The sequence below is a fragment of the Rhinopithecus bieti genome, unplaced genomic scaffold (assembly GCF_001698545.2).
Source record: "Rhinopithecus bieti isolate Rb0 unplaced genomic scaffold, ASM169854v2 scaffold_11744, whole genome shotgun sequence".
Taxonomy (NCBI): Eukaryota; Metazoa; Chordata; class Mammalia; order Primates; family Cercopithecidae; genus Rhinopithecus; species Rhinopithecus bieti.
In genome coordinates, this window is record NW_016807094.1 from 958839 (window position 1) to 974803 (window position 15965).

Here is a 15965-nt window from a genome sequence, read left to right on the forward strand (position 1 = left end):
TTACTCACCAGTATTCTATTGAAGGACACCCGGGTTGTATCCAGTATTATTGTAGGTTTTAGTTTTTTTCCCAAATAGAACTGTTATGAATCATCTTGTGCAACATCTTTCATATATTTACCTGAGTATCTTTGAGATATTTTATGGAATTGGGATAGCTGAGTCAAAGAATAAGTCTGCTAGTTATTGCCAAACCTTCACAAGAAAAATGCAAGCATGCCTATTTTCACATCATTTCACTTCCAGAGAATGCTGTCAGATTTTGCATTTTTGACAATCTAACCGGTGAGAAGTGTCATACCATATTATTTCATTTCTCTTATAATGCATGGGATTGAGTATATTTATATGGTGGTGAGATATTTGCATTTTATTTTCCCATTAGGCTGTTGGTCTGTTTTCTATCTATTTTCAGAAGTCTTTTTTCCTTCTTCTTCTTCTGTCACCCAGACTGGAGCACAGTGGTGCAATTTTGGTTCACTGCAACCTCCACCTCCTGGGCTCAAGCAATCTTCCCACCTCAGCTTCCTGAGTAGCTGGGACCACAGATGCATACCACCTTGCCAAGTTTTTTCTTCTTTTTTGTGTTTTTTTGGTAGAGACAGGGTTTTACCAAGTTAACCAAGTTGGTCTCAAACTCTTAAACTCAAGTAATCCACCCGCCTTGGCATCCCAGAGTGCTGGGATTACAGGTGTGAGCCACCGTGTCCGGTCTCAGAAGTCTTTTATATATTATTAACCCTTTGTCTGTGATATATATTGTGAGTCTGTTTTTATTATTTAGTCATTTGTGTTTTTACCTTGTTTATGATGGTTTCTTATCATGCATCTTTTTTTTTTTTATTTTACTTTAAGTTCTGGAATACATGTGCAGAATGTGCAGGTTTGTTACGTAGTTATACATGTGCCATGATGGTATGCTGCACCTATCAATCCGTCATCTAGGTTTTAAGCCCTGCGTGCATTAGGTATTTGTCCTAATGCTCTCCCTACCTTTGTCCCCCACCCCCTGACAGACTCCGGTGTGTGGTGTTCCCCTCCCTGTGTCCATGTGCTCTCATTGCTCAACTCCCACTTAGGAGTGAGAACATACCATGCATCTTTTTAATTATAAATAACTGTTTTTAAATACCAGCAGGGATTTAATTGCAAAATGTGCATGTGCAAAACGTTCCTTGAGCACTCTAGGAGAGACGCACTTTCCCTATTATAGACTGTATGACTTCAATCTATCTGGTCCTCAAGTACCTTGGAGGTAAAGAATTCAGAAAAATTGTGTCTACATCATAGAATCCTTGTGAAGTATAAACAGATAACAATTATAGAGGACTCTGAAAATTCCTGACACATAGTAAGCACTCAACAAATTAGAACTATTAGTATTGTTTCATCTTTCATTGGGAGTGCACAGATTAAATACGTAATTGTTATTTTGTTCACTAATCACACAATTCTCTAAATAGTTGCTAAACCCTTTCCTATACATGTTTCTTATTTGTCTTGTTTAAGCATCCGTAGGACAGAAATTAAAGCTTGATTTCTTTTCTCCATGTATCAGGCAAAATATCTCCAACATACACTGTGAGAGAAAACAGCTTTTGAGTACGAGAAAATATACTTTCAATAACACTTCAGTTAAACACTTTCATTGGGTATCTTGACTTACCAACAAAATAGAACAGAAATGTTCCCTATGATCCACATCTTTGAAGAACATGCTAATAATAATTTATAAAGGGATCCATCATGCCGATGTGTTTTTACTTTTAAAAGCAATGAATCATTGCAGTATATCTGTGTCAAGCTGAATAGATTCAATAACATGAAACAGACAGGAATCTCAGTGGGATCTTTTCCATCTCACTGACTAGCCACAAAATTCAAAGAATCACAGTGTTCCTCATTATACAAAAGTTACCTCCCATCACCCCCCAAGTCTTTCATCCCATTTTCCTATCCACATTCTATGTGATTTATTTTTAACCTCTTTGAGAGCAGAGGAGATTTAGTCATCTTAAAATCTATTCTCAACTTATTATCCAGGAGTCAAATAAATAAAGAATTAACACTTATGGAATCCAATCAAACAATGTCATGTAATGGGTCTACACATCAGAAGACACATCAGATGAAGGAAGGAGAATGAGAGCTGATTCACTTGGCTTAACCAAATTGGATAGCTCAGAATACAACAGGAAAAGGAAATGGTGCCTTTTCTATTTATAGAAATATTTCAGATAAGCACAACTATCTAATTTACTGAAAAAGAACTGCTTCTCTGTTAGTAATGTGCAAACCACAAGATTATTCACATGCTCATAGTAGCTCTCAGCAGGGTATAAAAAGCAAAAGAGAGAGCAAGGAGAGATCAAACTCAGAATACTCACTCTCCTAGAAACCCACCGAGAACCTCCACCCTCTGACACCATGGTCAGCTCCTGTTGTGGCTCTGTGTGCTCTGACCAGGGTTGTGGACTGGAGACCTGCTGCCGTCCCAGCTGCTGCCAGACCACCTGCTGCAGGACCACCTGCTGCCGCCCCAGCTGCTGTGTGTCCAGCTGCTGCAGGCCCCAGTGCTGCCAGTCTGTGTGCTGCCAGCCCACCTGCTGCCGCCCCAGCTGCTGTCGGACCACCTGCTGCAGGACTACCTAGCTGCCGCCCCTCTTGCTGTGAATCCAGCTGGCTGCCGGACCCTTGCTGCTGCCTGCGCTCCAGTCTGTGGGCCGAGTTCCTGCCACCCACTTGCTATCGCCACCTGGTGTCATCTCCACCTGCCCCGCCCCTTGTGCTGCGCTCTCTTGCTGCTAAATCTCTGCCGTGAACACACCAGTTCCTTATTACCTCCTTTCCTACAGATGAGGGCTCTCTTTTCAAACATGTGTCCCATAAGCAAGCCTCATCCTTAGAAATTCTGTATTTGCATTCTACATTTTGTCCAAACTCCCTGCCTTCCAAATGAATTCATTGACAATCTCCTAATAAACTGACAAATTGCCCTCCAACATCCCCCCACCTCTTTGACTTCAGGACATTTATGCATCAAGCCTAAGGAATTTGAAGACTGCCTCCATCATTTGTAGGGCCACAGATCTTAATGCCTCCGACCTTGAAGTCCAGTGAAGTCTCTCTCTTAAAGTCTTTCACAAACATTTTTGCACCTTGTTATTTCTATGTACCAAAATAAACCTCTATTCTATTGGCACTGAAAACTGAATATGACTGTTATTCTCTTTTTTAAAAAGTTTTATATTTGGGTTCTGGGTGATTACATTTAACTACTCCTGTAGGGCAGACAGCACACATTAGTCAAACTTTCAACAGAGGTCAACTGACATCGATCACTGCCTAGTTTTTTTCTAGAAAAGTCTTTTCAGGTTTAGTCAAATCAGTTAGTCATTTTGTAGTCTTTAGACAAAAAGAGTGAAGCTGAAGTCATGAAATATCCATGAATGTAACAACAGGGGAAACATTTTGGAAAGATTGAACACAATTCATTCTCTTTTAAAAAATAATTTCAACTTTTATTTTAGAATCAAAGAGTACATATTCATATTTGTTACATGTTGTGTGATGCTGAGGTTTGGGGTACAAATGATTCTGTCACCAGGTAGTGAGCAATGGGTCATTTTTAGCCCTTCCTCTCTCCCTCTCTCCCCCCTTTTGGAGTCCCCAATTGTTCTCATCTTTGTGTCCATGTGTACCCAATGTTTAGCTTCCATTTGCAAGTGAGAACATGCAATATTGGTTTTCTGTTCCTGGAATAATTTGCTTAAGATAATGTCCTCCAGCCACATCCATGTTGCTGCAAAGGACATAATTTCATTCTTTTTTATGGCTGTGTAGTATTCCATGGTGTGAAGATATCACATGTTCTTTATCCAATACACTATTGATGAGCACCTAGACTGATTCCATGTCTTTACTATTGTGAAGAGAGCTGTGATCTTTTAAAAGACCATTTTTCAATTTCTTCTTCTTCTCCTTCTCCTTCTCCTTCTTCTTCTTCTTGCCAGTAAAAGCAACTAATAGGTGGTTTAGCACAGTCCATGTATTTTTTACTGAGTCATGTGCAATGAAGCCTCAACACAAACACAGTGGATGTGCTTCATTCTGACTGGCAGAGTTTCAGTGGGGAGTTCATGTTGCCATGTAGAGGGGACCACCTTCAGGGCCAGGCAGGTGATGGAAATGAAGGAAGCACGCCTGGTGAAAACTCATAGGTATGCTGGAGACTGATTTTTGTTTCTTTTTGTCCAAAGTCATGCCCAGTTTTTAGGATGAAACTATAAAGACTCGCATTTCTCCCCAAAGAGGGATGCCTTTAGTGGGTCATCTCATCTCCAGAACTCCCTGTAGGTTCGTCTGAGACTTCCACTGAGATTGCCCTGCAGTTTCATTTATCTCAGTGTCAACACTGATCTTTCTCTCCATTTCCTTTCCCTTCCTGTCCCTTCCCTTCCCTTTCTCTTTCCTTCCATTTCCCCTTCCCTTCCCTTTCCCTCCCTTTCCCCTTGCCTCCCCTCCCTTCCCCTCCCCTTCCCTCCCCTCTCCTCTCCTCCCTTTCCCTCCCCTTCCCTCCCCTCCTCTCCCCAGTGTTAATCCCAAGAACATGCTTCAATAAACCTCCTGCATGTTGCTTTCCATCTCAGTGTCTGCTTCCTGGGGAACCCTGCCTGTCCCCCAGGACAATGTGAAATTCATGATAGCTAATTTGAGAGCTCAGATGACTGACTGAAATGTACTTTTAATATTTTAGTTCATGAAAGAAATAAGAATGTAAACAAAAGAGCAGAAAATATATTTAACAGAATCTGTAGAAAAAATTATGAATTTTTATAAATCATACTTATTATTTTCTAAGGATTTTTATATCATTTATACACAAATATATGCTCTTTAAACATTTAGATGTTACAAAAGAATATGAGCAAAAGTAAGTTTCCCATCATGGTCTTTGCCAATCCCATTCAATACCTAATGTTACAAATTGAGATACATCCTCATTAAATGCATGTGTAACACATGTATGTATGTATTTGAAAACCTGGCTTTGGTTGCACATCACTTGTTCTGACATTTATTCAAACATTATTTTATATCCTTCAGGAAATGTTAACACTTTCCTTCATATAGGCTTAGCAGATTTATTTACATATTTTTCTATTTACTCTTAAGGATTGTGAGCACATTTTTCTTTTCTTTTTTTTTTATTATACTTTAAGTTCTAGGGTACATGTGCACAACGTGCAGGTTGGTTACATATGTATACATGTGCCATGTTGGTGTGCTGCACCCATTAACTCGTCATTTACATTAGGTATTTCTCCAAATACTATTCCTCCCCCACATACACACACCACGATAGGCCCCGGTGTGTGATTTCTCTCCATTAAATTTTAGAGAGAATTATTGCTAGTGTATAAAAAGTCTACAAGTTAGTATACGTTCATATTTTATCTGATCTCATGATTAATACTAATACCCAGCTGACTCTCCAGGATTTTGTAGGTGTGCAATCATGGTGGCCAAGTGCCTCCAGCTTCAGGCCTTTCCCCGGGGTTCGTCCCGAGCTGCCCACGGTGGGGGCCCTACCATTAAGACAAACATTCTTGGGATTTTCTACCTTTCCTGTCTTACTTTCACCATTTCCTCACTTGTGCTTCCTGGGATCATCCCCCAGATAAATTATGTGCACTCAAGTCTTTTTCTCAAGGTTTGCATTGGGTAGAATTTAAGCTAAGACAACAGATGATCAGCAAATATTTTTGGCTGGCTGATATCAAACTGGAAATAATAGTTATATCAATCAATAAGAGTAAAATGAGGAAGTCAGGAGGTAAAGGAGAATCAGTCCTACCATTTGGTGTTTACCTCCTTCCTGTCTTTTTACTGCGTGAATATAGGCATGCATATTAAACACTGTATTCCTGATTATCTATAAACAAGTCTCATTCTACAAATTGACTGTTAACTTCCACAACTTTCCACATAGGTTATTTATCAGGTGACATGTTACCTACCACATAAATGAGTTTAGTCTTCCTGAAATGAAACTATGATCTCTTTGTTTGGAATGTTTTCCTCTCTTTTATCCAGAAGTCAAAAGATATGTACATTTTTAACTGACCTTATATGACTCTATGTCATCAAAAAGCCTTCATTCACTCAACAAATATTTACCACCAGTGTTCTCTGTGCTGAGTATCATGGTAACAAGAATAAATGCCATAGCACATGCCTTCAGGGTATTTGCATTGCATATGGTAGAATGACAGGAGTAAATGACTATGATACAGTAGAATGTATCAAATTATGAGCACAAGGCAGGAAATTATGATACAGTAGAATGTATCAAATTATGAGCACAAGGCAGGAAATTATGATACATGAATGGGTTAGCTTATCAAGAAAGATATTATTGAGGAGGAAATATTTTAACTGGGTCTTGACACATGAGTAGGAGTGTGCAGGGTGGATAAAAAAGATGAAACATTCCAAAGATAAAACAGTTTCAGCAAGCTTAGCAAATTTTATTCTTTACTGCTGTCTTGGCTACACTAAGACATAGTAGGCTTTCTCTTTAATCTTGGACAAGTTCTCTGTTTGTTTGCTTTAACTTTTTAATGCTTCTTTTGACTATTCCCCTAAAAGACTAATAAGAATATAAACTAGTTCATAAGGTCATATTAAAGCATGAAAATGAAACAAATATAAGATATTTGATACAATGCCTCCTATATAATCAATACTTCACAAGTAATATACATACCCTGAGGGTGTACGGAACTTATCTACATACTATACATTTTTTATTTTAGTTATTTAACGAAAATAATTGTAATTCTTTTCATTTCTGCCAAACTCTGTTTCCTATCCAAGTGTCTTATGCAAGTACCTGCAAGAAAAAGGTGAGGGTTTGTCTGTTCTACACCCAGAGTACCCGGTAGAGCATCTTGGATGCATGTTATTGAAGGCTTAATAATTCTAAATATTCTTTATACATAACAAATGCTTTTGTAAATGAAAAATCCATCATGCAAGTTTGATGATCAAAGATTAATCAGGCTGGGCATGGTGGCTCACGCCTGCAATCCCAACACTTTGTGAAGTCAAGGCGGGTGGATCACGAGGTCAAAAGATCCAGACCATCTTGGCCAACATGGTGAAACCCTGTCTCTACTAAGAGTACAAAAGTCAGCTGGGTGTGGTGGTGCATACCTGTAATCCCAGCTACTCGGAAGGCTGAAGCAGAAGATTCGCTTGAACCCAGGAGGTGGAGGTTGCAGTGAGCTGAGATCATGCCACTATACTCCGGAGCAAAACTCTGTCAAAAAAAAAAAAAAAAAAAAAAAAAAAAAAAACTTCCTACTCTTAATGCCTATACTGTAAGACATACAGCAAAATGTGTTTTTACCCTTTAAAGGCAGTGAGTCATGGGTAAGTACTTTCGCTGGAGGCTGTGGAATAAGATCTGACAAAGAGTTTAGAACTTGTTGGGATCTGACCATCTACCCCCCCATCCAAGATGCACACACGGGATCAGAGTCATCCTCAGTACAGATGGGACTTCCTTCCCCAGATGAGTCCTACCTTCTAATCCCTTTCCAACATTTCACCTGACCAGGACATTCTTGGACAACAAAAGATACATTCACATTATAAAATCATCCCCCATGATTTGCAGACAGCAATCGACAGGTAGAAGGGAGAGTCACAATTAAAAACAAAATGTCAGAGAGTCCTGTGACCAGTAAAAGACGCTTTGTAAAAGACACAGCATAGACCAGGGACAAAGGTGACCCCCCACTAAGGAAGAAATATGAGAAGCATTTCCAAAGGAAACGCAGGAGCACAGCAGGAAAAGGAAATGGGTTATTTTCTCAGTTTTGGAGTATTTAACTAGACACACACAATTACATAATTACATGATGAATTTTTCCAGCAGGTAAATAATAACAAGGAAATAATGACGTGGTGGCAATGGGCCTTCAGGAGGGTATAAAGGGGATATGGACCCAGGAGACTTCCAAACACAAGAACTTCACTGTTCTGGAAACCCAAGTAGATCCTTCACCCTCTGACACCATGGTCAACTCCTGTTGTGGCTCTGTGTGCTCTGACCAGGGCTGTGGCCAAGACCTCTGCCAGGAGTCCTGCTGCAGCCCCAGCTGCTGTCAGACCACCTGCTGCAGGACCACGTGCTGTCGCCCCAGCTGCTGTGTGTCCAGCTGCTGCAGGCCCCAGTGCTGCCAGTCTGTGTGCTGCCAGCCCACCTGCTGCCGCCCCAGCTGCTGTCAGACCACCTGCTGCAGGACCACTTGCTGCCGCCCCAGCTGCTGTGTGTCCAGCTGCTGCAGGCCCCAGTGCTGCCAGTCTGTGTGCTGCCAGCCCACCTGCTGCCGCCCCAGCTGCTGCATCTCCAGCTGCTGCCGCCCCTCTTGCTGTGAATCCAGCTGCTGCCGCCCCTGCTGCTGCCTGCGTCCAGTCTGTGGCCGAGTCTCCTGCCACACCACTTGCTATCGCCCAACCTGTGTCATCTCCACCTGCCCCCGCCCCTTGTGCTGTGCCTCCTCTTGCTGCTGAGCCCCCTGCCCTGGCTCACCTCCCCCTTCACCGCTGGCCCACAGTGCAGACCCTTCTTCTGTGCTGGCTATGAGGACACATGGAGTGGGGTTGATGTCATTCAGTAGGGTTGTTTCCAATGAGCCCATCACCATCCCGCTGACTCTGTGAGAACATTCTGGTTCATTGTAAACTCCCTCCCTTGCTTTCTTTTTCTTCCGGTCATGGCACCAAATGTGAATTAATTTGTAATTCACTAGCTAAGAAATTATTCCAGTCCTCTAAATTCCTCATTTTTTAAATCATTTTGGGCCGATAGAGTAGCCTTCCCAATGAGGTAGACATTATCTCCCTTTCAAACATATTATTTGTCTGTCAGCCTTTCAGTCATTCTTTCCTCTTGCAAAGCTAGGAGGCTCTGCCTCCCATGCTCTCCCGCTTTCTCCCTGCTCTCTCTTTGCCTCTCTGTTTGATGACGTTTGCCAGAATTTTTCTATTTTATTAGTTCTTTATTGTGTTCACAAAATATATTTTATTAAACTTTTCATGTAGAAATCTTTTATTGTTGTTTTTTGTATTTTTTGTGATTACTTTCACTGAGTTTTCTGATTCATGGGTGAGGTGGGAATGCAGTAGAAGGGGATTCTCAAAGCATGATTCCAAAGTAAGACTTCAGGTGTGAACTCATAGTGCCAAACTGCTCCAATGTCACAGATCAACTAAAATAAAATAGAAGCTTTTCACTGTTTCAATTTGATATATGGAATGCTTTCGGATAGGTAAACCCCCAGTATTGCTGTTTATAAGTTCATCCATGATTTTAGAACTTAGGATATCATGGCAATCTGATATCTGTCTGAGAGACAGAGTGGGCTTCTCAGTGGGAGAGACAGCAGTTAGTACTGTAAGAGGAATTCCTTTCATGAGAGCTATACATATATAATCATAAAATACTGGTGAGGTCAAGTATGCAAAAGCAGACCTGCGGTTGGCACATGTACTCAGTATCCACACAGTGTAACACCGATCGCATGTATGATTAGCATATAAAATCTCCACCTAGGGGTGTTTTTCTTGTTGTGGTTGTTTTTACTATTAAAATGAGGGAAAGGTTACTATGAGCTGAACCTTGAGCCTAGCTGTGTATGCAGGACCCCAGAGAAGTCCCTGCCCACCCTCCCACACACCCCACCCCAGGAAGGAATTTGTAGTTAAGAGTTTCTTGAGCTTTTGTTGCAAATTGGCTGGAGATTGGGGAAGCTACATCAGGAATAAAGGGCTTTTGCTCTCTTTCCAGGCTGTACTAGGTATCAGGGACTTGTAACCCTCTGGTGGTCTGCTGGTATTCTGTAGGGCTCCTTATCTTGCGAAAGAGTTAGGTGCTGATGCACAAAGGTGCAAGTGAAAAGAGCCTGCTGTGAAAGGTGCCTGCTGGGCTTCAAACAAGGGACAAGTCAGTATGGCCTTGTGAACCTTAAAAATCTGAGACAGGTCTCAGTTAATTTAGAAAGTTTATTTTGCCAAGGTTGGGGTTGTACGCCTGTGACACAGCCTCAGGAGGTTCTGAAGACATGTGCCCAAACGGGTCAGAGCACGGCTGGGTTTTATACCTTTTAGGGAGACATGAGACATCAATCAACATATGTAAGATGAACATTGGTTTGGTCCCGAAAAGGCGGGACCACTCTAAGCGGGGAGGGACTTCCAGGTCATAGGTAGATAAGAGACAAATGGTTGCATTCTTTAGAGTTTCTGATTAGTCTTTCCAAAGGAGGCAATCAGATATGCATTTATCTCACTGAGCAGAGGGGAGACTTTGAATAGAATGGGAGGCAGATTTGCCCTAAGCAGTTCCCAGCTTGACTTTCCACTTTAGCTTGGTGATTTCAGGGCCCCAAGGTTTATTTTCCTTTCACGTTTCCCCACTCTTCCTCTTAAAAGTCTTTTGGAGAAAGCATTTTAGAAGAAAACCAGTCTCTGGTCTCAAGTTTCATCTGATATCTCATGGCTAAGATTGTTTATTCCTAGACAGATAATTCCTGAGTTATTAGGAAAGTTCATTTTTAGCAGGTTGTGAAGTTTCATGTCCTATGAAGAGACAAAAGGGGAGGAAGGGAAAAAACAAAATAAACAAAAGAACAATCCTGGAAAATCAATACGGGCCACATTACTCTGAAGTCCATACATCAGTAGGCAGGCAGGAAAGTGTACGTAAATAGGTTGCTAATATTTTCTTCTGAAGTTTAAAGTGTCCAGCTTCAGTTCGCAGGGCTTTACAAAAGCACAGCTGAGTTTTCAGTGACTCCAAATTAGGAAAAATGGGGGAAAGAAGAAGAAAAGAAAACTGAAAACAATCTTCTGAAGATTTGTAGCCATGAAAATTAGAATTAAGTCCAAACTGTAGAAAATAATAAAATGGAAAACATTAGGCAAGACTAGAATCTAACAACAGGTACACTATCAGTTTTTGGATTATAATTCTTCTCTCTCCGGTTTCCCATTTTTACTAAAGACAAATCATGGCAGGGCTGATTTGCTTTATTATGCTTGGCCTGATTATATGTATACTGCACAGCCACAGTAAAAACTGTTTTGCATAAGCTTTTAAATTGGCTTTGATGGAACTGAAGCAGGATGTTTCCCTGACCCCTTTGTGGGACTTGCGACAGGTGTGCCTCATTTTTTTCAGCCTGCCACTCTCAACTCCTTGCAGGAGGGAGCATGCAAACAAATGAGGCAAGAACTGGAGTGCATGAGTGCTGGAATCGGCACTTTAGTGCCATGGATCAAACCTCACTCACTCGGACCTGCTGCAGTCCCCTGCTTGTGGGAGGAAGCATGCAGGTGAATGGGTGCAGGAGCCAGAGTGAGTGCTTTTGGCCCCTGGCAGGAGCAAACTCTGTGTGGACTCCTCAGCAGCATCTAGTGGGGTGCCTTCCACCAATAGCCCCAGGGGCCATGTTACAGTGCTCTTTTAACTCTGCCTTCCACTGATGGCTTAAGTGTTAACAGCTCGGTGAGCCCTCCACCTTTTCGTGTGAGACCGCTGCCCTCCACCAGCAAGGGCAGGGGGTGAGTGTGATAGCCTTTTGTATCTGCTCTTCTGGCTCCCAAGCTCTTGTCTTGTGTCCAGGAAAAGTGAGGTCACATGAACCAATCAAAGGATGGTAAATGTGGGGGGTTTTGTTGCTGATGAAAGCGGCTCTTAAAAGGAAGGGGAGCTGAAAAAGGATGGCGTGGGTAGGTAATCTTCCCCAAAGCTAGGCTCTATCCAGCCGGATTCTTCTCCAAAGTTACGCCATCAAGCTGTCCTTCTGAAGTCAAGCTGCTTCTCTCTGATGTCCAGCTGTAGTCCCCAACATCCAGCTGCTTCTTGCCTCTGCCATCTCAGTCCGGGGTCTTCACAGGCACAGGATGGGACAGGATGGGGCCATGAGTGGTTTAGAAAAAGGCAACTTTCAAGCAGGAAAACAGGGATATATGTTCTCCCTTTGGGCCATGGTTTCAGGCTTTTCAGCTTGAAGGTGGGGTTTTGTCAGGGACCTACCCTTTTCTGCCTAGAATTTCTCTGTCCCCTGTCCCTGTCAGAACTTTATTCCATAGAAGGAATTTTGAATAACACTTTTGGAAAGCTTAGCCTAGCCATGGATTTGTACCATCGAATACCTATGAATTGGGTGAATTCCTCTCCTCTTAAGGTTCCAAGATAAACTTAGGGATCCTGGAACTGTTAGAAAGTGACATGCTTTACTTACCATAGGTCAGGAACCCTGTACAGGGACTGTGTAGACAAGGTATGAGGCCAGTTCTCCCAAGGGGCTTTTATTGACTCCATAAGTCAAGTTTGATTCCTTAAAGGAGAGCAAACCGTTCCAGTCAAAGCCTTGGTAAAATGACCAATTTCTCCAATTGTGTCTTGTTACAAATGAAAACAGATTCTTATTGCACTTATGCAAATAACTGTATTGCCATAAGTTAAGAATACTCACAGATAGTTTCCAGTTCTGGAGAAAATCCGGTAGAGAGAAACAAATATGCTCCAAATATTTTTCATAGGAGTATACTAACTTGTTAAAAGCTGACAATAACTCAAAAGAAAAGTTTCCTTGACTGAAAGAAACAAAACAAGGATCAGCAACATTTTAAGCAAAAGGTCAAAAAGATTACTTTGGTCTTCTATTAGTTCAGTTCATGCAGTTAATTCCTGTTCTGCTTGATATTCATGAACATTTCAGGTCTCCATGAGTTCTGAAAGCTTTTCCTCCATTCTCATGTCACAATCTCCAAAGTTATTAGAAACTTGCATTCAAGAACACCTGTTAGAGTTTTACAGCTGATTTTAAGACCATCTTCCTAAAAGTACTAAAACAAGACAACAACTGTCCATGGGTGACAAAAAGTTTTAGGGCAGCCATAGTCCAAGGCACAATTGACAAGAAAATTTGTTAGTACTATGCACACATAATTTAATATAGCAATTATAATTATTACTGTTAATGTACGCCATGTCATATCAGAATTATAGGAGTTTCCCATAATTTTGGTGCACATACCAATGACATATTTATACAAATACAGCCCAAAGAAAACCAAACACCATTTTATATTTGACAATGCTTCCTGTATAATTTTTATACCAAATAAATCAAATTATTTCATTTTGGACTTGAGGGAAACTAATATCTTAAAGGATTAATTAGGTCAAAAAAACACATAACTTATAATTTGATTTTGGAAAGTTTGTCAAATATCAAAGGTTTAAAAAACTTGATACGACAGGTCATCATAAAATAAGTCAATTTTTCAAACAAGAAACCCAAATAAAACAGCATTAAACCCAATTAAATTTCTTCTTCAAAATTTTATAAACAACCTATAAAATTTTAATCTTGACCATAAGATATAACTTCCATAAGCCTTTTATAAGCTTTATAACCTTTCTTAAGGGGTTAGTTAACACTTCAAAAAAACCTTGTTAATCTGACACAGGAGCCCATATGTTGGTATCACATCAGTGTGCCTTTGACCTCAGTTATTAATTTGTAGAGAAACTGAACTTATTTTATCTCTCAAAATCAGCCCTTACAATCTCACGTGCCTACCTCTTCTGTGGTAGCTCCTGAGCCTTGAGGAGTTGAATAGCTTTGATTTCTGGCCTTATGTCTCAGGAATGCAGTTTATTTTCATTGGCATCTTCTACCAGGTCTGAAGATGAGGTTTTAATTGCTGTCAGTGTTTAAGATATAGCAGATCTTGGTGTCCTTTTTAGACCCAGGAGTCAAAGGCCTGTAACTCAATGTCACAGGTACTTTCAAAGTGCATACAGAAATATACATGAATGTAATAACCTTAATTTTTAAAAAATTATCTCAGTTTCTTTTTCCTAAGCAAACCAATAATAATGGCATAGGAATTGTTTCAATAAACCATAAAATCTGTTAGGTCAATTACCAAAAAGCAAAATAAAAGACCTTCTGCACTGCACAGAATATTACATTGGAAGAAAACATTTTCTTTAGACTTTTAGAAAACGTTGTTAGCATCGGGCCACAACAAACAGAACTTAAGGAAAAGAACTTATATGAGCTGAAAACGAGTTGAAGGGGAGAGAAAAGAACAAGTAAATAGTTTAATTTTAGGTTAAAACAATTAAAATCTCCTGTAATTTATTAAGAGTAAATTAATCCCTTAAGAAAATCTCATCACTCTTACTAATTATGTAGTAAGCGTTTTTTTTTAACATCAAGCCCAATCTTCAGGAAGACCATTATCATTGCCCTTTAATTTTAGACAACTTGATCATATAAAAGTTTTTTGATTTTTTTTGAAATAAATCCTCTTAATGTGACTTTTACAGACCATGATATGCTTGGACTTTCTGGTTTGTTTTGAACATCCATCTTTCTTAAACAATCAGTCATTTTATTCTAGGTCTAAATTTACCATACAAGAGTCTTTCTCATATGAAATTATTTCTCTTAAGCTTTCTTACCAAAAAGAATCCTCTTTACCCCCCCCTTTTTTAAAATAACTTTCTTTACATCTCTCTTATTTCCTGGTTCCTTTTACCTTGTTTTATACATAACCTTTAAATAGGCATTGAATTAGACAACAATTGTTCACCTTTTTAAAAAGGAATTGTTTACCTAGATTATTTATGAAAACTACAATAGTCATCATTTAAAGTTATGGAGCTGCCATAGGAAAATTATAACTGAGACAGTGAAAAAGATCTGACCTAACTGACTTCATCTTGCTTCTATCCTCCAAGCTGTTCTTGTTCAATCCTGGGCACAGGCCAAATATACTTTGAGAGGAACATAGTTTCTAGTTTACCTTTGAAACAAAGATTATAACAGTTCATTCCCAAAACAAATCTTACTGGCCATGGACTAGACCACCAAAAGCCACAAGATTAGAAGTTACAGCAATCTGACTAAATTCAAGATGTGACTGTTTTTATTAAACCAATATCAATGTCTTATTTATTAAAGATAACACAATCAAAGATCATTCTATTACAGTTTTGGGACCCCATGCCAAATTTGGACACCTTATAGTATTTGACAGGGATAAGCTTGAAATTGCTTAATTAATAAATGCAAACAAAAATGCATGCTGGAAATTCTTAAGACATGTCTAATATTACTGTATCAATAATTTTAAAGCTAGCTTATTTATTAAAGATTTTACTTAAGTTACATAAACTTGAGAAAACATTGAACTAGTCTTTTCTTTGTTCCTGATAAAGTATTTGATCCAAGTGCTTTTTTTAAGTCAATTAATTAGAGCTCTTTTATAAATTTTTGGTAGTGAGACATTGTGTATACAACACACAAATATATAGACATAGTAGGCATGCTGATAGAAGTACCTCTTATAGATTCTTAAGGTGCTTTTTTCCCTATCTTAGACTTCCAAATTCTCAATAACCTGTTTTACTCCCCTATGGAGTTGTCAGCTAAATAGCCTTAAGTTTGCATATTAAAGGAAACAACTCAAGGAAAAATGAAATAGCAAAATTTATATCATAAAGTACAGAGAGAATAAAGTCTGGTGGTGCTAGAGGGAAATTAAAATGGATTTAATTGCCAATTAAACATAAAATTATAAAAATTATAAAGGCCTTTTAAATACACACACACACAGACACAAATCCTATAGCTTTTACTTCAGAACTTTAGCCATGAGATAAACACAAATTCACCAGCTTGCATACAAAGGACCTGTTGTATCCAAACATTGGTTTTTATCTTAATAGGAAAATAAGAGCAGATTTAAAGAATTTAAAGAAGGCAGAAAAGAAAATAGAGAAAAAAGAGAACTTAGGAACTCTGTAGTTTGCAGATCGACTTTAAGGTTTCCCTCCCTCCCTTCCTTCCTTCCTTCCTTCCTTCCTTCCT

The 15965-nt window shown here is 39.6% G+C and overlaps 1 protein-coding gene across 3 annotated transcripts; it reads left to right on the forward strand.

Moving 5' to 3' along the window:
• Positions 1 to 2427: 2427 nt before the first annotated feature.
• LOC108534692 (keratin-associated protein 4-12) lies at positions 2428 to 9117 on the forward strand. Of its 3 annotated transcripts, XM_017880165.1 has the most exons (3): positions 2428 to 2638; positions 4130 to 4149; positions 8149 to 9117. In XM_017880165.1, exons 1-3 carry the CDS (start codon positions 2428 to 2430, stop codon positions 8581 to 8583), a joined length of 666 nt encoding a protein of 221 aa, XP_017735654.1. In that variant the 3' UTR covers positions 8584 to 9117. The 3 variants fall into 3 exon arrangements, with proteins under 3 accessions (XP_017735654.1, XP_017735656.1, XP_017735655.1); XM_017880167.1 differs by lacking the exon at positions 4130 to 4149 and having other exon boundaries at positions 2428 to 2597; positions 8193 to 9117; XM_017880166.1 differs by lacking the exon at positions 4130 to 4149 and having other exon boundaries at positions 2428 to 2573; positions 8169 to 9117.
• Positions 9118 to 15965: the final 6848 nt, after the last annotated feature.